Source organism: Athene cunicularia (genome assembly GCF_003259725.1).
Source record: "Athene cunicularia isolate RWA chromosome 5 unlocalized genomic scaffold, athCun1 chr5_part1, whole genome shotgun sequence".
NCBI classification, from domain to species: domain Eukaryota; kingdom Metazoa; phylum Chordata; class Aves; order Strigiformes; family Strigidae; genus Athene; species Athene cunicularia.
The window spans coordinates 34,363,968-34,385,872 of record NW_020799101.1 but is presented as its reverse complement, the minus strand read 5'-3'; the positions used below and the strand labels follow the sequence as shown (position 1 = coordinate 34,385,872).

The 21,905-nt window shown below is 35.3% G+C and overlaps 1 protein-coding gene across 2 annotated transcripts in view; it reads left to right on the top strand.

Moving 5' to 3' along the window:
• The window catches only part of FMN1 (formin 1), a 139,693-nt gene that overhangs the window by 59,825 nt on the left and 57,963 nt on the right, over positions 1-21,905 (top strand). For both annotated transcript variants that reach the window (XM_026849131.1, XM_026849130.1), the window contains 5 exons: positions 2,498-2,585; positions 11,610-11,671; positions 12,427-12,515; positions 17,605-17,734; positions 18,772-18,918. In XM_026849131.1, coding sequence (XP_026704932.1) covers positions 2,498-2,585; positions 11,610-11,671; positions 12,427-12,515; positions 17,605-17,734; positions 18,772-18,918 — 516 coding nt within the window. The remainder of the gene's footprint in view (positions 1-2,497; positions 2,586-11,609; positions 11,672-12,426; positions 12,516-17,604; positions 17,735-18,771; positions 18,919-21,905) is intronic.

Sequence of the window (21,905 nt, the reverse complement as noted above, 5' to 3'; positions counted from 1 at the left end):
TAATTTGGGGCAAAATGAGTATCTCTGAAAATTTGTTCTCTGTTTTACTACTGTTCATGTATTTTTGTTGCAAAAATCTTTCAAGTTACACATTGGTTCTAAAAATCTATGACAATACTTAGCATTACAGCTATGTTTTTAGAGTAGTCTTACACCAAATTTAAGCTATTCTGTTGTCTTGTTGCTCCATTTTTGCTCTCTAATGAATAAAATATTAGCCTTCAGTTACAGATTTCAGTTGGTGGAAGCTATTTCAGGTAGTCTGAGTCTAGTTTGATGCCTGGTAATTGTGACCATGTGTACATTTGTCTAAAATGCATGTGAACATACAGTTAGTTGGCCATTTTAAAACATGAATCTCCGATTTAGCTTTTAAAATTATACAGTGTCTTCTTTAAAATTTTTTTCACTAGTCTTCTAAGCAGAAAGTATTTCTTAGTAAGGTGAGCTTCTTTGATCATATCTGGAGAATATATTAGCACTTAAAAATACTTTAATAGAATGATTTCAAATGTCATATTGTCTGCAAAGGCTATAGTCTGGAAAGGTTTTGCCTCAAACTAGGCATGTCTAATGGGGTTTATGACAACCTATGAATTTGCCCCTGAACAAGGTCAACTTGGAGGTCAGTGAATGCTATACAAATTGCATGCTACTCAAGCCTGTAATTATCCCTGTAAGAAGTTAATGTGCTGCGGAGTTCAGCAAATTCATGTAAAGCTTCAGAAATGACCATGATAAACTGAGCAGTTACTTACATTTGCTCTGAAAATCAGAGTCAGCAGCACGCGGTGCTTGCAGAGTATTCATTTATGGTAACTGGTTGCCAAATCATCTTGTCTGCTTGTGTACTCAGGAGATAAAGAGCCTGAATTCTTTCTCATTTGAATAAAATACCTTAAATAATTGTACTTTCTTAATATTCAGCATAGATGCTGTACATATAGGCTGAAAAAACCCTCTCAGGATAGATTTTATTTCCAATTTTAGCAGAAAATATGCACCATTTACTTAAACATAAGTTCATTAAATGTTGAGTCTCTACAACAGGGACATAAAATATGTCAGATCTTTGTTGAAGGCAGCATGTATTCCAGCTTGTTCATGTATTGTCCAATTTCAGTACTCTATATCTAAGAACTAATTGCATTTTCAGGTGAAAATGTCACTATCATTTATTTTTCCTTTATTTTTCAACTACAAATCTACTTTTATATAGGTGAATGACTAAGTAGTTGTACAGTTAAATATTGCTTAATCATGTAAAACATAGGTAAGAAGTACTTACATGAGTTAGTATCAATTTTGTCAGTTAACAGTCTGTAATGTGAGCATCTATAAGAATGTTATAGGGATAAGTGATAGCAATTACTTAAAGATTTTGTATCAAATATTAGTGTTGCTCAACCATTAAAATTAAATTTGGATACATACAGGTTAAATATTGTTAAGATACTAGTAATATAAATTTAGGGAAAATTTAGCTATTAATTTTATATAAGAGATAGTATTTTTAATAGTATTTGTTCATCAACACTATAAAGTAAGCTAGCTGCTTGGATCTGAACTTATTATTTTGAAGAATTTATGTCTGTATTGCATTTTGTGTTGTGTTACTGTCCTATCTTCCTTGTAACATAAATCAAAACCAGAAATACCAACAGTCCAAACATTATGGCAGGTTTGGTTTTGACATTTCTAGTATGTGAACTACACTTCTAAAATTCTAATGGTTTACTTTTCGTTATTTATGGACTGATCCACATCAGTATCACTAATTTTAGCCAGCCAAAACATTTTCCTCAAGGTTTCACTTCCTCCTTTACTTCTCTCCCACCTGACATCTGAAAAGATTACAATCTGAATATCAGTACTACCAAGTGTCTGTTATCCAAAATGCGAACAAATCCTCAAATCCTTGTGAAGTGTCAAGGGTGTGGAAGAAGCACCTTCAGACAAGAGTGAAAGAAATCCTTTCAGTAGGCTCTAGTGTTCCAGAAATAGTGTTGAGAGGACATAAGAAGAGAATTCTCCAATTCTTTTTGGTCAGGAATTGATCCTTTGTCAAAAAGACTTAAATGTGTTCACACTGAAATATAAACTAGCAGACAAAATAAGGGAACTTGTGGTGTACTCAGAGTGTCTTATATAGTTCTGCCCTGATTACTTTAAGGAGAAGGGGGAAAAAGTATATTCTGGAATAAATATTTGATGTGCCTTTTATTTTTTTTCCTTCTTAATAGAATCCTACAGGTAAAATGTGTTGTTTTTTACTAGACCTGTTGAGAATTCAAGCTTACATTTATTAGCCATTTGTTAAGATGCAGAGCACAGAGAGAAGATGAAGGTCTTAATAGCACATTTAGTGAATAAAAAGGCTTGATATTGGAGAGACACTCAATTCAATTCAATTCAAAACTGGTTTCTGTCATTAATGTGAATGCAGCCTTTCTGGAGTGTTTGTTTGATCTCAGATAATTTTGTACCATCTTTCTAGATTATCAAGTTGTTGGATGGAAAACGGTCTCAAACTGTAGGAATTTTAATATCCAGTTTGCACCTGGAGATGAAGGATATTCAACAAGGTCAGTTTTTCTTACACTTAATGTATCATCTTTGCATGGCTATTTTCTCATTCCTGTTCAGAGAATTTCTTACATTACAGAACGTGCTTTGAATATAATCTTCTTTAGAGATACCAGAAGAATCATTGTTCCACTGTATGTAAAAGTTTCACCTAAATAGAAGTGAATTCAGGTACAACTCCATCTGTGCCATTTGAGTTTGTATCACTTTCACAGAATCACAGTATCATCTAGGTTGGAAAAGACCTTGAAGATCATCCATTTCAACCATTAACCTAACACTGAGAGTTCCCAACTCCACCATACCCCTCAGTGCTATGTCAGCCTGACTCTTAAACACCTCCAGGGATGGGGACTCCACCACCTCCCTGGGCAGCCCATTCCAATGCCCACAACCCGTTCTGTAAAGAAATGCTTGCTAATATCTAGTCTAAACCTTCCCTGATGGTACAGTGTTTTCTCAAAACTGTTTCATATTCCTCCCCTACAGTTCCATCCTTTTCCTTAAGCAAGTCCTCCACTGAAAAAAAAAAAAAATAGAAGGCTTATATGTAAATCTTTTGTGCATAAAACATGTAGTCGGTATTTGTTGAATGTTCAAATTCTGCTTCATTAGCGGTATAAAAAGCACATCCCAAACTGATGCAGCTACCACGTAGCAATCAGAAGGATGATTACTGAATGACATTTTTCAAAGCATAGGGCTACTCAGTGTATAAATTCCATTACTGTTAGAAATTATCTGAGTTTGCCAATACAACTGTGGAGAAATACAGATTTTTCAGAACACTGGGGTAATTCAGATTCTGCTTATGTTCTGGATTTAAAAAGATATTGTTTAAGGATATTGTTTATTTCTTTTTCACATTAAAAAAGGAAAATATTCACCATTTAAAACAACTGCTGGAAGAATTCAAGTTGATGTCTCCTTTTTGCTATTGTTTTCCCTCCATCACATGCAAATACTGGGTAGGGTGTTGAGATGCTGCTGGCATTGATTATTATTAATTTCAGAAGTGCCTTTGAGCATCTAGCTCTGTAAAAGCACAAGGGCTTACAGATGTCTCTTGGCATGGAGGGAAACAACAAAAAGAAGGAATAACTTTGTGCCTGCCAGTATTGTGTGAAAGGTATCCGAATGAGATGGAAAAAAACCTGCTATTACTAAAGGTCTGAATAATTTGATGGCAGGAATTACAACAGCATTAGGATAGGATAGCAGCTGTATTGTAAAAACTGGGTAGTATTCTTGAGTATCTTCAGAGATGTTTTCATGACTTTTTATTTTCCATGCCATGATGATGTTCTCTCTCTCTCTCTCTCTCTCTCTCTCTCTCTCTCTCTCTCTGTCATTTGCTGTACTTCTATAGCTTTTGAAACCCTCTGGCTAATTTATTACAAATTTAAGAGAAAAGAATAAGTCAAATCTTTACGTATGTATACACTAGCATTTTAGCTTGAATCAGTAGTGCACTTTTGAATCAAATCTACTAGTTGTTCCATTTGCTGTGTTTGCTTTGCAGAGCAATTCAGAGCAGTCTCATAGTGGGCAGACATCCTTCAGAATTAAATTAAATGAGATGGTGTGCTCTAGGAGCATGCCAGCAGTCTCCACATATAGCAGGCTTTAAGTTCCCCAGGATCAGATGAGAGATAGTTAAAACTCCCGGAAATGTGTATAGTGTGACAGCTGTTGCTGTCTACAAATCCATTTCTGAAGACTGCACTACTTGCAGTTGTAGACATAGCTAATGTAGTCCCTCAAGTTTAATGAAAATTGTGAGTGTTGGTAGAAGAGAGACACCAAAATGAGTGCTGTCACTGAAAGAAAGTTTATAACTCATCACCCTTTCTATTCTGAGGTAGCAAATGACTGGTCTGTCACCACATGTGTTGCTCAAGGCAGCAATAGGATATGCTGCCTTTTGCTTATGGAAACAGCTAGGAGATACAAACGGGATTTGGGAATATTGTTAGTGGAACTCGTTTTTTTGAAATATATTAACAAAGCAGGATGAGTGACTCTAATCAAGATCTGTATGCAGAGACTATCTAGGGAAAAAAGCCAGTTCACCAGGCTCAGGGAAAACATCTGTTCCGTAGAGAGGATCTTTAAAAATGCATACTACGGTGAAGACAACAGTAGAATCATGCTTGTTTCTCTTTTAGTGTGTGTTTATCCCCTAGTATGTTGTTTAATTTAAATTTGTGTGCAGTCCTACCTGTCAACAGTGAAATTCTTTGAAGAACAGTATAGTCAATATGCTGGATGAAAACAGATCATAATAAGCTAAATAGCTCATGGCAACACCTAACCAAAAAAGTGTATGATCATTGGGTGATGAATGTTAAAGCTGTTGGTGGGTTTTTTTTACACAGTGAAGTTACAAATAGCTGCCTCTAAGAAACATGAAAATTAAGCACTGGTCCCTTTTTTCAAGCCAATTTCAGTTGCATAATTCAGTATGTGAAAGATAGGGAAAAGTTAGTGGTCTCTGGCAGCTTGCAACAGAGAATGAAGAAGCCTGAAGCAAAGGAAAGTCAAAAAGAAAAAAACAAAAAGGATGACTAATTTCAAATTTTTCTAACCATGTTTGTTAAAAAGCCAGGTACAAATGAACTTACTGTATAGTGTAATGGTTACTCTACCTTAAGTAGCAGCTACAGAAATACTGATACAGAAAAACTGTCCTCACATGAACTGCCCTATGCATACAGATGCATGCAAAATCATAGAGAAGACAAAACGAGTAATCAACAAAAATTACATCCTTCTTTAAAATACTGCACCTATAGGATTTCTCTCTCAAATTAAAGTAAATCTCTCACAGCAGATTCTGTAGATAGCTCAGCAGTGCAACACAAGCAAGTGACCATATCTGGCACCCAGATGTTTCAGTTTGGATTTGATAATGAGCCAGCTGCCACACTTCAGCGAGAGAATCTCCCACACATGTTTCTTTGAGAGAGTGAAGTTCATCCTTTACAGATAAGTTTAAATTCTTGCTATATCTGAATATAGTCTAGGGAGAAGACAATGTAAAACTGAGTAATAATTTTGGCTAATGCTGGTATTAGATGCTGCAGAGGGAAAGTTAACATTGTCATGCTGCACCTGTCCTAATACTCAGCTTTTTGGTAGGTGGGAGAGGAGGAGAAATCCTAGGTGCTGTAATGTTCTTGGAACACTAACAAATTTTATTTGTGAATCTGGTACTGAAAAGGGCAATACAGTTTCTGATTAGACCACTATTAATAATATCTATTTCCTGAGCAGAAGAAGCAGACACAAGATCTGTCTGTCTCAGTATGCTATATAGGATCTTTATTTATATTTAAAAATCAAAATAGTAATAATTAAATTGTGCATAGGTTTGAGATTATTTTCAAGGCTGCTTCTCTATGTTTTTTTAAAACCTTTAGAAGAGATTAGGAATAGTGGAGATCAGTTGTTAGGTAAGGAAAATGCTTTAAAATGCTTTAACATGTCTACACACTTAGAGAAGTAATCTCCATTAATGCACTTCTGTCTTATTTTTCCTATCATTGTTCAGCTGACATATTGCAGCTTGAGAGATATGTTGTGGCTCAAGACTTCTTGTGAGGCTTTGCTGTTCAGATATTACAACTCACTCCACAGTGAGGTGTTTCAGTTCTTTTTCTAATGGGACTGATTATAACTGTATGCAAAGACCCTCTGTGGGCAGTGGTCCCAACTTTTTATGGGGCAATATTCGTCAGTCAGTTCCCAATATAGTAGCTAACAATAGCTGTGTACTAGAAAACACATAATAATAATATTTTCTGAACCATACGTCAATCTGTGCCAGCTTCCTATGAGATACTGAGATCTTTGTTCAAGAGTAAACTGGTAAAATTGTGGGGCAGCCCAGATGGAAAAAGTTTTAGTTACAGAAAATGGGATGTAGATAAAATGTAGATGCCTATGTCCAAAAGAGTGATTCTCCCAAATCCCTCCCTACCTCCATAGTACCAATTTGCCACAAAAATTGTGAGGCACCAGTTCTGCTTCTGAACATTGCTGGAAATAGTTCACTGTCTAGTACCCCTGATTTCCATCAGGATGCATTAACTAGATGATCTCACATGCTGGTATATTTTCCTTGGGACCAAATCAATGAGATGCGGTAGGTCGCACCAAATGCACACTTGGTAGCTTATTACAGTCTTTGTGGCAATAAAGTGCCACGTTACTCCATGCATAACTGCTGCAGGCTTTGCTAGTACATTTACCAAGGCAAGAGTTTAACACTGTAGCACTGCAGCACCGACAGAATTTATCCTATATGGCAAAGGGGAGAATTTAACACAGATCCTTGGCATTGAGACTATTTCTAATGCTAATTTAGTTTGGGGGTCTTTGTCCTTCCCTAGACTTTAAGCAGTTAAATATAATGTCTGAGACTCCATTTGTTAAATGAGAACAGCACTGCCCAACCTTTAATAGCACGTATGGGGACCTGATATGCTTATTGTGCATTTGGAACATTCTTGTGTTCACAGTGTAAATTATCTCTGCAGAGGCATATTAAGCTTTGAAAATATTAGAGAAATGACAATTAGATGGAATGGATTAGAATGGATTTTTTAAAAAAGCCTAGGTCACGCCATCTGCTTTTGTAGTTTTATCTTCATTATAGGTTAACATTACTGCGAGTCTTTTGCTTATTACTTCTTGCAGGATTTGAGCTTTCTTAGTCTTCTAAACCTACATTGTGCCCATGGAGCTTCTTTGTAATGCATATTCTGATGGTTTTTGTGTTGTATGAGAGTTAAATACTGGAGAAAACCTTTAAGTAAGTTTAGAACATAACAGTTTGTCAGAAGTAAAGCAGTGATTTGGGTATTTTAGGCAGTTTTGCCAAATAGGGATGTGTACTTAACAATTGTTGTCATTTTCTAATTGACAAGATCAGTCATAATTTAGTTTAAATTTCCCAGTGATGAGCTTCATGTTCTCGGGAAATCAAGCCTTACTCAGCAGAAAGCATAAAACAGTGAAGTACTTCCAGGTCAAATAAATGTACCTTTGGCAAGCTCTTTTTATTTAAATAACTTATTTCTGGTTTATCATTAGGAAGCAGTTAAGGTGATTTCTTCATATTTCATAGTTTAATTGTCATATTAAGTGGTTTGATACTGCTGAGTACATGTAAGCTCTGTCAGCAGGACTTAAATCCTGATTTATCCAAAACGTGTTTAGTAGGAGTGAGGCAGTATATCAGAGTCAGCCTTAAGACTGTTGGTATTTAAGCTGGTTAAGAGAAGTATCTTTTTCATATTTAACCTCTGAGTTCTACAGTTGTATGTTGACTGCGCACAGTATGCTTTAAATTCTCAGCTTTTCTTTGGTTTACATTTTTTGAAGTGATAAAACAGAGTATGTGAAAAATCTGTGCAGTAGGGAATCTGTTTTTTACAGTTAGATTCACTTTAGGAAAGTGAGTCTGTTAAAAACCTTTGGTACAAGTTTATATTCAAAGCAATACTCTTAGTGTGTGAAATGTAGTTGGCAAGTATTTTTATGTGTGCCTGTTAGTTTGAATGCATGACGCTGATCTGTTTTTTGTCCTAGCTGACGGTTATTATATCCTAATGGGTGCAACCCTGCACTAATGATCCTTGTGTATATAAATTCTTCTTGTTGTGAGCAGACACCATAGGCCACATAAAAATGTTTGCCTCAATTTCCCTGCAAAAAAGGATCTCAGAAACCAGACTTGGCCAAGTAACAGATTTTTTAAAGGTAGAGGAACCCAATAAAATTACCAGCTTTTCACAGCATGAGTCTACTTCCTTTCGGCATATTGTGAGGTGTAGGTGAAATATTCTAACTGAAGTGACAGTGTAAGGAAGACAGCTAACTAGAAAGCAAGATAAAAGTAAAAACCACCAATGATGATTGATATTGTAATAGCTATTAATTGTTTTGGAGCCTCTTTTGTAGATTTATGATACTTCACCTATATTCCTTACACTTAATGTGAGTCTTGATATAATGAGATTTAATGCAGTAAAGTATCACAGTTAAGGTCACTGTATCAGATCACATTTAAGTTCACTGTATCAGGAAGAGTATTTTGAAAAACTCATCATGGTTTTGTTCCATTTTAAGAATGTTAATATACATACGATTAAAACTGCGTTTTGTTTTTCGCAGAAGAATTAAGACGCTTTTGTTCCTTGTGACTAAGTAAAAAGTAAAATAATTAGTTTCTTTGATCTAGTGTAATGGGTTTTTTTCAGCTGCCTCAATTCAAGTTAATTTACACAACATACTGTGAAGGTATTGCACATGCCATATTTTAAGAATATGAAGAATACTAAGACACCTGTGAAATTGGGGGTTTCTTCCAGCTTTTCAAAATCACTGCTGCTTTTTTAAGAAAATGGGCCAATCTTCATAATTTTACATATTTTCATTTTTGTCTTCAGCTCCAAATATGTATGGCATTAAGTTTGATCGGTCTAAATAAGAAAATAATATAAGGACAATGATAAAGATACTAAAATACATAAAGATGAAATAAAGGACTCTGTGTGGATTTTGGCAGTGCTTCTGACTTCTGTAGAGTGTGTCTCTACATACATTAACATCCTAAGATGTCGAACAGTCATTGAATTGAGTAATATGGCTAGATTTTTCACTGCAGCCTGTCAGCATGGACATTGCCAATAACAGAAGGACAGGTTGTATAACAAGTAAATCAGAAAATATTTTCTTGGTACTTTCATACAATCACATGCTTGTCCAAAAGAGAAAATAATTCATATTAATGTCTCTTAGCATTGATTATTATTAATTATGTTAAAAATATGTTAATTTACCAGCTTGTCTTTTATTAGTTTAATCTCAAACATTTTTTGCTTTATCATGTCACTTCAAAACAATGCTGATTTCTTAGAACTGGTGTTGAGTGCAGAAATATGGATAAGAAAACATAGCATTAAAAACCATTTTGTGATTTTGGGGCCCTTTTTTTCTGACAAATCTCTGACTGAAAATTCCAGTTAGATGTACAAATCTTGATATTCTAATTAAAGTGTTCTTATTTTCAAACTACTCCCTCTCATTCTAATAGTTTTGTACCTTAAAAAAAAATCTACTATTAGTAGATGTTTTTCATTCTAGTATGGGTTCAAATTACCTCAAATAAGTTGTTTTTCTAGATAAGTCTGGACAAATAAATTTGTCCTTGTAAGCGGATTTCAGCATATTCCGAAATAGAATGAAAGTGAAACCACAAGGGGAAGTTTCTAAACTCAATATATATCTCAAAATACATCTTAACAATTAAATATATTGGACTGTGAAACCAAGTTTCCAATAGATTCTTCCAATCTCTTAGGTTCTTTTGAAATTTCATTGGATAATACAGAAGATAATGCAACTCATGGAACTGTCTTGCAACAGCCAGCAGATGATCTCATAAATTTAAACCCCAAGGATTTTCCTTTAAACAAAGATTTTTGTCAGGCTTGGTTGTTTGGGCTTAATATTTGGTTACACTCTTGAGCTTTTTTTTAATCTTTCCAATAGGACAAAAATAGTTGGAGATGTTGCTTTTTTTCCTTTATACTGTCGTCTTCTGTATAATTCTTTACTTCTAACCAAGGTGTAATGTCAACAGATGGAATCATAATTGACAGGCAAAATTTTAAAGCATTCTAAATGTCATTGGACCTTTTAATAAAATTAATTAGCCTGCCACAGAGAAAATTTACTAGCCTGCTGGTTAATTTCACAATGTAAAATCATGGGGTAGGTGGAAGAGCAGGCGAAAGCTTATTACTTTTAAATAATTATTTAAAGATGTGTGCCTTGCCTCTTTCAAACCTAGATTGCAAATGCAGCAAGGGCTTTTAAAATCTTCTGAATTCACAAACAGTCAAGTTTCCTTTGAAGAAATACAATACAGTTGAAATTAAAAGTTGTCAAGTACTCGCTAATTATGAGTCACTGGTTATGCAGAAAATTGGTAGCTTTATTTTTTGGATTAATGTTCCCAGTAACATTTAAACACAAGTCAGGAGTTCAGAAATTGTGCCTAGTCCCATTATGAATCTTGAGAAATGTTTTCAGAAAAATTCAACATCCAAAGTTATTTCCATTCCATTGTGCTTCTCTTAACTTACTGGAGTTTAACATTAGAGTCCATTAGAAAGCACTGTGAACCAATCATTGTTTTCAGGAAAGTCCCAATACATTGCAAAATTGTAATGGGATTTGCAAATGTTAGAAACACCTAATGCCATATATTCAAATGTAGTATCATTGGAACTAAGGAAACATATTGAGACTTTTCATTTTTGGTAATGAGACATAATTAATCATTGAAGAGTATACTTTAGGTGTCTCTGTGGGATGTTTAAAAGTATTTATCTGGAAATTGTCATGTGGGTAGTTTTTTAGTGGATAAAGCTAACTCAAACGTGAGCTGCTCTGTGGAGGTATCTTAAAAATCTGTAGCACAATCTTCGGTGCTTGCAAATTTGCAACTTGCAAATCTTGCAATTTTGTCTACCTGTCTAATTCCCAAGACTGCCAGCCCCAAGATAAGCAGATCTCCCTGTTTTCACATCTCCCTGATCTCCCATGCATATATGGAGACCTAAATATCCTAACTCTCAACTCTTCCTATCCAGCCTTCTAAGCTACCATGAAACCTGTGCTGTTCATTGTCTGGTATCAATGGTTCTCATGTTCTCCTGCCTGGCCAGCTGCACAATCAGCTGAGTACCTGGCAGGTCATATCTTTGACTGCTGAGAATACTGGACATGAAAAGTAGAACTCATTCTCCTGAGACAGAATTTATGGCGAGTTCTTGTGTGAGTGCTGTGACTTGAAGTCAGAACAAAAAGGCAATGCTGAAAATAGTAAAAAACTGGATACAAATATGTCCTTTAGCTAGGTCAGATCTCTTTAGTACATTTCTCAGGAAACAGAACTGAACTCTTAAGTATGTTTTCTAGCATCTAATTTGTGATTGTATTCTGTACAGCTATACTGTGTGTTGATGACTCCATAGTAGATCTGGAAACACTGGAAGCACTATATGAAAATGTAAGTAAGCTGTGGTAAAGCTATGGTTAATCACCACAGTATTTCAGAGACAGAATAAGTAAAGTTTTATTTTATGTTGTCATTTTAAACTAGAGACATTATATAGAAAAAATCTTTAGGGAATTTAACAGTAATAAAATAGATAACATAAAAAGTACCCATTGACATGCTTACTGGCTTAGTTCTTAAATGTCAGAAATTTAAAACAGTGGAGTGCCTTTGGAATCAGGTTAAAAATCTAACAAAAGGTGTAACATCTAGCAGTGTTCTCTCCTGAACTGCCTGAAAAATACTGTCCTTACTTAAGGCCTATTTTGTGATAGCATGGTGAATTTTTCTCATTCAGTATGAAAGTGGCTAAAGCAGCTCACTTGGGCCAGTGCATTGCTGTCCTTCCCCAAGTTGCTCTGTAGACTAACATAGCCTTCATGAACTGTGTGACTCTGGAGTTGCATGAAAGAATACATTTACACTTGGCTGTAGAGATATCAATGCTACCTCTCCACCCTAAGCTGTGTGAAGCATCCTATAGCAATATCTGCAGTGCTGTGCTCTACAAGGATGCTCTGCTTTGTGGCCATTGGTAGTAAACGACACTGTAAGGCACTGAAGGAACTTGTCATGAATCTTTTTGCCTTACTCTTTTGCATAGTCTAAACCTTTCCCAATGAAAAATATAATTGGTACTTGCAGACAAACAGGTAAATGAGTAATTTATTTAATTGTTATTAATTACTTTATGTTAATTCACTCAGAGAGCGCAAAAGGATGAACTGGAGAAAATCAAGCAATATTATCAGACTTCAAAAGAGGAGGAACTGAAGCTTTTGGATAAACCAGAACAGTAAGATTTTTTTTTTTTTTTTTAATATTTTATCATTATATCATATAGTACTTTGCTGATATGTTAAAAGGGTTCTTGAGACATCATTACTGGTAGCTAAGTTTTAACTTTTTTCTGTATTTCAAGGCATGTTATAAACTTTGCCTTTATCAAACAGCTTTTTTCAGACATGACAGCTTTTACATCAACTTGAACCACCACAACTGATAAATTATGTAGCCTTGAATCAATAAAAATTTCTGTTGCCATTCTCATATTTGTAAAAGGCTTATCCTTCCCTTAGAACTTTTAAAGCTAAATTAATCTGTCCTAAAACAGAGTCAGACTGATTTTGGTTGTGGATTATTTGAAAGAGCTACACAAACAGAGGGTTTTGATGAGTCCTGTGACAAAGACACAGTGTACACTCTGGTCATGCTGATTGAAGGCCTACAAGACTGATTCCATAGCTCATCTCCTGCGACTGTTAAGGGCAGTGACATCTGTTAGGATTAAAAGCTTGTTGAGTGTTGCTCCTTCTTGTTGTAATAAACCTTAGACCAATGTGAAAAGAGAATAGAATGTGAAAAGAATACATGAGCCGAATGATAATCCTCAATTTTATTTTAGTGTATACACTTGATTTCGGATTTTGGCCTACCAGTGGTTTGTCTTTTGCTACTCTGCTACTTTTCCCTTTGTACTTCCTGTAATTACAGGGCAGTTTCCTCTCTGCCATCTTTCTTTCTTTTCCCTCTTGTCCGTTTTTGTCTTTTCTGCTGTCTTTGGTGTAACTAAGGGTAGGGGGAGGAAGAACTGAAACAGCAGATATAGTATATGATTGGTTGATGTCAGAAGTTTTACATTTTCATACCTTTTTTTTTTCCATTAAAATGTTAGTGGTGAAGAACAGATTTTCTTTTCTCTCTTCTAACACAAGGCAGCTAAATACTTATTTGTGACTGTCCACTAGGGAGTAGGTTAATGTTGAGAGATGAGGCTATCATACTTAATCTTGTTTAAGAGTGGCTACCATTCTTGAGTAGGACTTAATAAGACAAATATCTGTAAAATGTACATACTGGCTTGTTCTTGCATCCCATATCTATGGCTTTCATTGCATTGGCTTGGAGCATAAGAATACATTGTGTGACTAGTTGATGTTTTCCAGAGCTTGAATCTTTGGCAATCTGTTTGCTGTATGTCTGAGTGAAATAAATATTAATGCATTTTGTGTTCTGGACAGTACGAATTTTGTAGAGCTCTAGAGTTATACAAGGTCATCTGGTTTTCTAAGTGTGTTGGTTTAGGTCCTGCCGGGACCCGAGACCACAGTGCCGTTGTCCCTCCCCCACCCTCAGGCCAGACGGGGCAGGGAATGAGATACAAACCCCGTGGTTGAGATAAGGAAAACTTTAATACAACAGTGTAACAAATAATAATAAACAACAACAATAGCAATGACAATAACAATAAGCAGTAATAACGGTAAACAGGACAAAAGATATACAGAGATATACCACAAGGATAGAGCAGTCCCGTCGCGGGTACTGTCAGGGACAAAATCAACACAGAAACTGTTCCCGCGCCCGGACCTGACATCAGCATGGTATCGAATAACCGGCTAGAGCTCCCTCCCCACTGCTGGGGAAACTTAACCCTGTCCTAGCTGAACCAGGACAGTAAGTTATAGTGAGAGGCTGATCTTAATTAAACACAGAGTTGGATTTATGCTATCATTGTTCCACAATTAAAAGTAAAGAATTATAAATAAAGCAACTATGCCTAATCATTCAGAGTGAATTAGTAGTGTCAAAGATGAAAGCTACTTTTTAGCAATTATTGCTCTTTGTGTTCTATCTGCAAGTCTTAATTATCCCATTTTTACCCTATTATTAAACTACATAGGTTAAGAAAACTAGCTTTTAAAACTGTTACCTCAAGGGGGAAACAATTTGCTGATGATGCACTTTCGTAAATTTTATTGGACCTTCAAAATAATGTCCTTTCTAAAAACTCAGTAGATCAGGTGCTGCTGGTTTTGTTCTCTAAATCAGCCTCTAAGTCAACCTAAATGCAGAGCTTGAGATCTGTTGGAACTGTACTATGCAAATTAACTGCAACAGAAAAGTGCTAAATTTGTACATGTGATTAAAAATACTTGCTACAGAGCATAAGCCTCATGTATTTTCTTTAATGAGGATCAAAACAAAAGTGCAAACCGTTTATCAAGTGGTTGCAAATACTAGCAACAGGCATTCATATAATGAAACCATTGACTTGAAGTCACTGACATTTAAAAAAAACCTTTGCCATTTTCAAATTCTAGGATTACCAGACAAATAGAAAGCTTTAGTGGTATCACTGATGCTCTCCTGCCCATGTGATTTTGATTTGTTTTGCTAGTGTGTTAAATTTGCTGTTGTTGGCACAAATCGTAAATAGACAGCAACATGACAGTATCTCCCTAAATATGCTTCATGATAATAGTTGTTAAAATTCATTAACATGATAAAGATTTATATACATAATTGGCCACAATTTGGAGCTTTCCTAGTAGGATACAGATGTTTAGCTAGGTTTTTTTAGTTATAATCTCTGTGAAGTCCTCTCTACTGTGAAAGAAATACTAATGAAGGAAATGGTAGCAAAATATGGTACTGAGCTTTCCTGATTTGGATGTAGTTTGAATTCAGGAAGTAGTGAGCTATTGATAATTGCTGTCCAAGCAATGCCATTTGCTTCTCTTTGAAGGCCACTTTCCTTTGACTTTAGTTTAAATCCTTTGGGTTTACTTAGAAGCTTGAAGGATTAGATACACCCTTTCCCTGAAAAATTATTTCTAAAATTTATATTCTTCAAATGTGGATAAATGTGAACTGATAAATAGTTTACCTGCATAGAAGCAGCCTTCTTTGTCTATCTTCTGGAAGGATGTTCTATTGCACTAACAACATGGTAATATGTCTGGCTTGAAAGTACTCTCAAGTCCTTTACTACAGGACTCTGGTAGGGTAAAGGAGTTCTCAAGTAAATGCATTTTTTATTTACAGTTCTGCAGGAGAGGAGTAAAGTGGACCTCACAGAGATGAACAGCAAATTCTCTATGTTTACTTTTGGCCATAAGAAATGTAACAAAGAGAAACCCATCAAAAAGCTTTGCCACAGTCATGTCATCATTACTTTAAGTCAAAACCATACTTTTCTCAGACTAAAATTGAAAAAAATGACGGAAAAAGAATATCCTTTCATCTCCAAAAGTTTTGTCCACCTGAATTGGTGGTTTATCTTTGATAACCATAGATTCATGCCTGACTTTGTTTAGTAACTACATTTGTAATCACTAAGATTCTTTTTTTGTGACAGATTTCATTTATAAATGTTCTGTCTGGATATTTACATCAAATACTTTGAATTCCAAAATCTGGAGACATTTTCTTTTCTGTTGATGCTCTTTTAACTCTCAGCACAGTTGTGTTGTATTCTGATGCCCAGCAGTGTAAGAGATAGTTCCCTTCTCAAGGGAAAGCAAGAATACGTGTCATTTGACTTTGAATTTAAATTTTTTAAATGTATGTATGTTAGAACTTTACTGAAACAGTTTGTGTTTTTCCTTCCTTTGTTTCTCTCACACAAAGTGCAGAGTATCCTCTTTTTTTTCCTGGCAATACCATTCATTCCCAATAGGAAGCAGTTTTATTAATACCAGCTTGGCATTTCTTTTTTTCCCACTGCTTAAGTGTAAGAGCCAAGACAGGCCTCCCCAATCCTTTTCTCACAATAGATTTTTTCATCAGGCAAGAAAGAAAAAGAAGGAAAAAACCAATATTCCAATCAAAACATAGTATTTCACACCAGCCACAGGTGGATTTTGCTGATTATTTAGACAGTCATTATGTATTCAGCAAAGCATTGCGTGTCTGAGAAATTTATAAAGTGAATTTGAAGATACTGATATTATTTATTATGAAAAAGAAATAATTTGGAGAAATCAGATGCATTGGCTTAAATAATTAAATTCAATTTAGTAAGGATTCAAGCTAATAATGGTTCACAGAATTTCCCATAGTTCAGTGAGGTAGAAAAATCTTTTGGCGTTGCATTAAGGGGGATCTAAGGATATCTGTGAACAGGAGATTAGAAGAATGTTTCTCAAGTGATACTGGAGCAAAGAACAGCTTGTTTCTGGATTTCAAGGAAGCATGTGTTTCACTGAAATGCTAGACTCAAAACCCACAAAGCAAATTATACAAACCCTGTTATCGTAAGAAATGCTAAATCTTCTTGTATTATTTACCCAAGCTTTTACATTTTCAAATGAAGAGTAGAAAAGGGGGGAATTACTCATGCCTTTGGGATGCTTTCATTTTGTGATATCCAGACTGAAGTTGTTGAATATGCTTCTATTTATTTTTATTTACCAAAGAGTTAAAGGAAGAAAGCTGGAATAGACTAATGAGGAAGCTGTATATATGAGGACAAATAAAGAGCAGATAAAGAGTTAGTAACTGTGCTGAACACTGACTGAAGAGACATATAATCTGCAAGTGCTTTAGAGCTAAATACACAGCTAGGTGCATTACCATATAACATGCTGCTATATAATTGGAAGTGTAGTGCAAGTCAGTAAAAGAAAATTGAGGCTGAGTAAGCATCAGAAGAAATTTCTTGGCAGACATTGTATATTGTGAAATAACCTTGTAGGAATATACTGAGTTCTGTATTGCTGGGCACATTTTTAAGGAAAGCAAAAATACATGAGTGAAAACAGTAAATAGATAGTGTTTCTCTAGCTCTTTCCTTTTCTTTTTCTTTTTTTTTATTTATTTAACCTATGATCAAGGTTTAGGATTCTTCTGTTTATTACGATGCAGCTGTCATAGTGGGTTAATGGCTTACTGTGATAACGATTAATGTCTTGCCTTTTTCTTGATATTAGTAAGATTTCTTAACACATTGAGTATAAAGAATATAACAATGATAAATTCTATCAGATTTGATTCAAAATAGGAAAGATTGCATGTATATTTCAAGATGCTACAGTTTTGATCCATTATGTACCCCACAAATAAGAAATATAAAGATTCGTTAATACTCTTTTTTCCCTCAGATTTTTATATGAGTTATCTCAGATCCCCAACTTCACAGAACGAGCTCAGTGTATTATCTTCCAGTCAGTTTTCTCTGAAGGGATAACATCAGTGCACCGGAAAGTTGATATCATAACTCGTGTTTCCAAGGTAAGTCCTAATAAAAGCTAAATAAAAACATAAATATATTTATATTCATGCTTATTTTTTTTACCATAACTGATGAACCTTAAGCCTGGTTATGGCTTTTCAGGAAAAATAAAATATATTACATTTTTAAGCTGCTTGTAAGAACAAAAGGAAGAGGAAGGAGCAAAAATGAGTTGTGTGTGATGTCCTATGCTTTACATAGGAAAATTTATTTTTATTTAATGGCACGTTTTTATTACTTTGCACATTAAGTAGAGTAATAGATCATCTCCATAAAATAGAAATCTCAGACTATCTTAGTACAGGGCCTTTCAAACTTACTTTTTTTGCATATTGCTGTTAGTGCCATCAGCAATAGATGCCTATCATGTTCATTAGCTTATTACATTCCCCTGATATCTATACATTTCTGTTAACCTGGATACATCAGATTTTTTAGTACCCGACAAAGCTTTACCTAAGGTTTCTATGCTATGAATGACTAAAGAAAAGATTTTCAAATTATAACAAATAAAACATGAAAAGTAGAACGAGATAAGAATTAAAAGAGAAAGTAAGTACTGACCTAAAGGTATAACATCCTGGCCAGGACAGTATTTAACTTACTTATTTTTTCCAATTTGAAGATTAGCTTTTGAGTAGCTTTGCTACTACAAAGTACCCATGCTCTAACCCTTTGGATTTCTTGGCATGTTCTAACAATAAAAATAGTTACTTAGTGTTTCCTTCCCAAAGAAGACATAAATAAAGAATCAGTATTGTATAAGACAGTGAAAGTGATATTGCCCTCAGTTTACTTATGAGGAGCTTGCACTACAATTGATTTATCCAGTGTGTAGTATGAGGCTACATAGTTAAGAATTAGGTCCATGGCCTCAGATTCTTAACTGACAAGATAGATGTCTTCATATATAAATTAAAATAATTTATTAGTTCTCCACTGTGTTTCTAGATTTCTGTTTTGAGGCATAGTATTTTATATTAGTGATTAGAATTTTTGTGCCACCAGAAGTTATAGACTAGTCTCCATTTTCCAGGCTTTGCTGAACATGACAAGTGTAAAAGAAATTTTAGGTTTGATTCTGGCTTTTGGAAATTATATGAATGGTGGGAATAGGACCCGAGGTCAAGCCGATGGATTTGGTTTGGAAATACTCCCCAAACTAAAGGATGTCAAAAGCAGAGTAAGTACTAATTTTTAATTAAATATAATTTGTCTGAAGTGATCTTTTTTTGTTCCATCATCTGTCAAATGTTAATCTTTTTTATTTCTTACCATTCTTGCTTGAAAGAGCAAGGCATTTTGCACCATTTTCTTGCTTTTTTCTCACAACTTTTCACCTCCTTCTCCTGCACATATGCATATTTCCATAATCACTGATTGCTCCTATTCAGTACTACTGTGGTAGCTATCTTATGTAAGAACTTCTGTCTGTCTCTTTTACTAGTAGGGACTTAATTACAGTCGGGTAGAGAGAAGTGAGAGAGCACAGACTGCTGAAGTCTTCTCTAGTAAATGTCCCCATTCTTTTTTCCTGCTCTTAAGATAGCTTTGTGTAAGTAAAAATGTTTTAAAAATTGGGTTTAAAGACAAGGTCAGTAAGGATTCAGTGCAGCATACACATTAAAGGATTATACCTAATGGATATAAATATATAATATATAGGATTTTAATCCTTTTCAAAGTGTGTCAGACCCAACAGATATATTCAGGGCTTTTTTTCAATTGCTAGTTAAATGGATGTAGGGTAAGACTTCTGAATGGCATGCATGCGAAATAGTCATAGATGGCAGTAAATTATTTTGTCAAAAATTGAGAAACACTAGAATGTTTTTGATTAGTCATGCTAGGATCAAAGTCAGACTCAAGCACACTCTGGACATCTTTTGATATGAGGTTACTTTGTTCCTTATTTCAGTAGGGTAGAGGAGGAAGTGCTAGATAATGTAGGCAATGGAAACACTGCCTATATTAGTTGTTCTGTGCCAGAGCATACCTGAACACCACATGGATATATGAAGCAGCAAAGAATAGGAGGTGCTTTCTGCTGATGCTAGTACAGATTTGGAGGGTGAGAAAAAAAGCCTGTTCTTTCAAGTTTTTCCCCTTTTCCTACATGAAGTGCTGTCTTGAACTATAAGGAAGGTAGAATGCTTTGCGTACATAGGAATGCATTTGTGAGACAGACAATGTCAGGAAATCAGTATGTCTAGGGAGCTTTTAATTTTACTTGTGAATATTATCACTAACGAAGTGTGAAAACACATTTAATAAATTGTTCAGTGAGCAACTGTATTAATGAAAGTTTTTCCAATGGATTTGAATTCTTTGTCTCCTAAAGACATTGAGATGCTGGAGTGCATCCCAAGATGGGCAACAAAACTGGTGAAGGGTCTAGAGTACAAGTCTTATAAGGAACGGCTGAGGGAACTGGGCTTGTTCAGTTTGGAGAAGAGGAGGCTGAGGGGAGGCCTGATCACTCTCTAAAACTACCTGAAAAGAGTTTGTATTGAGGTGATTGTTGGTCTCTTCTCCCAGATAACAAGCAATAGGATAAGGGGAAATGGCCTCAAGTTGCCCAGGGGAGGTTTAGACTGGATATTAGGAAAAATTTCTTCACTGAAAGGGTTGTCAAGCATTGGAAGAGGCTGCCCAGGGAAGTGGTGGAGTCACCACCCCTGGAGGTATTTAAGAGACATGTAGATGTGCTTAGGGCCATGGTTTAGTGATGGACTTGGCAGTGTTAGGTTAATGGTTGGACTTGATGATGTCAAAGGTCTTTTCCAACCTAAATGATTCTATGATTCTAAATCTTACTTTTCACAGCAATGGTCCATCTGTTCCATGTGACCACTTTTTTTCCAGTCCTACTCCATGGATGACACAGTACAAGCTGCTGCTAAACTAGGACCAGGCCAAGTTGCACAGTATTCAGGTGTTCATTGGTTGGCCAGCTGCCATGAAGAATAATGTAAAACATCAGAGTTTTGCCTGACTTTTCTCAGTAGAAGTACTAATTTTAGTCTTGCTCTTCTATCTAACCATAAACTTGTGAGAATTTCATTATCTCTGGGATTTTCCAATTTGGCTGAATTTGCCAGCACTTTCTAAACTTATGAGTTATGAAAAGGAGTGACAGATGTACAGTATAATTGCGTAAGACTTGTTCCTTAGCTAAAAAATTATAGTATTTACAGTTTCCTGGTAGCCAAAATAAATATGTTATTAGTTTAGACTAGTCTCCAAAATGCTTAAAAACTCAAAGGGGCCAGCTGCTACAGGCAGACATGAAACCTCAGAGATATTTGGTAGATCGTTTTTGCAAGGAAGAAGAATGCAGGGTCTTGTATATCTAAACATGTAAGGTATCTTCCCTGTGTCCCATTATTCCCTTTTTGGGAATTGCCAGCAAGCAATATTATGTCTAGGTTAGCTGAATTCCAGGAGCTAAGGTAAAGAGTCAATGTTAAATATCTCTTACTTCACACAAAATTAATTTGTTGTCACATGAGCCTGGAAAGTTCCTTGATACAGAGATTTTTTTAAAAAATGTAGCTCTCTTCAGAATCACCATGTCTTGTCTTCTGCAAATATTCTTTGAAACCAAGTAATAGGTTTGGTAGTTTAGCATATAGAAAATAGACTAACAGGTGTATTTTACTCTAAAAGGGCAATAAAATATTCATGAGTCACCTTGGCTCCTTTTTGTCACATGACCTGCCAACAGTATCTTCTAAAACAGTTATACAAGCGGAGTGGCTTTGTCTGCATGACTGCAATGACTTGCTTAGTTGCTTAAGAATTTTGCTGGTGTATGATAATAATAAAATGTAATGTGCTGTAAGCTCTAATACAGAGGAAGCAGCTCTGTACAGGAACATTGTTCACATACAAATGTTTGTCCTAATACCTGTCAATTTACAATATGAAAACACTTCGGAAAAAAACTTCAAAGACATTCCAGATATAAATCCCTGTATTAAGATTGATTTATATTGTTGAATGGTACCCTGTAACATACAAGTCACAGTTTTACACTTTTCCTTTAGTTCATCTGGCCTATGCTGACCCAAGGGCATGTAACAAAATAAAATTATGTTGTATACAGTTGTATGCAGGACCATGGAAATGGTGATTCCGCAAAGTGAATATTAAAATTGATACTTACAA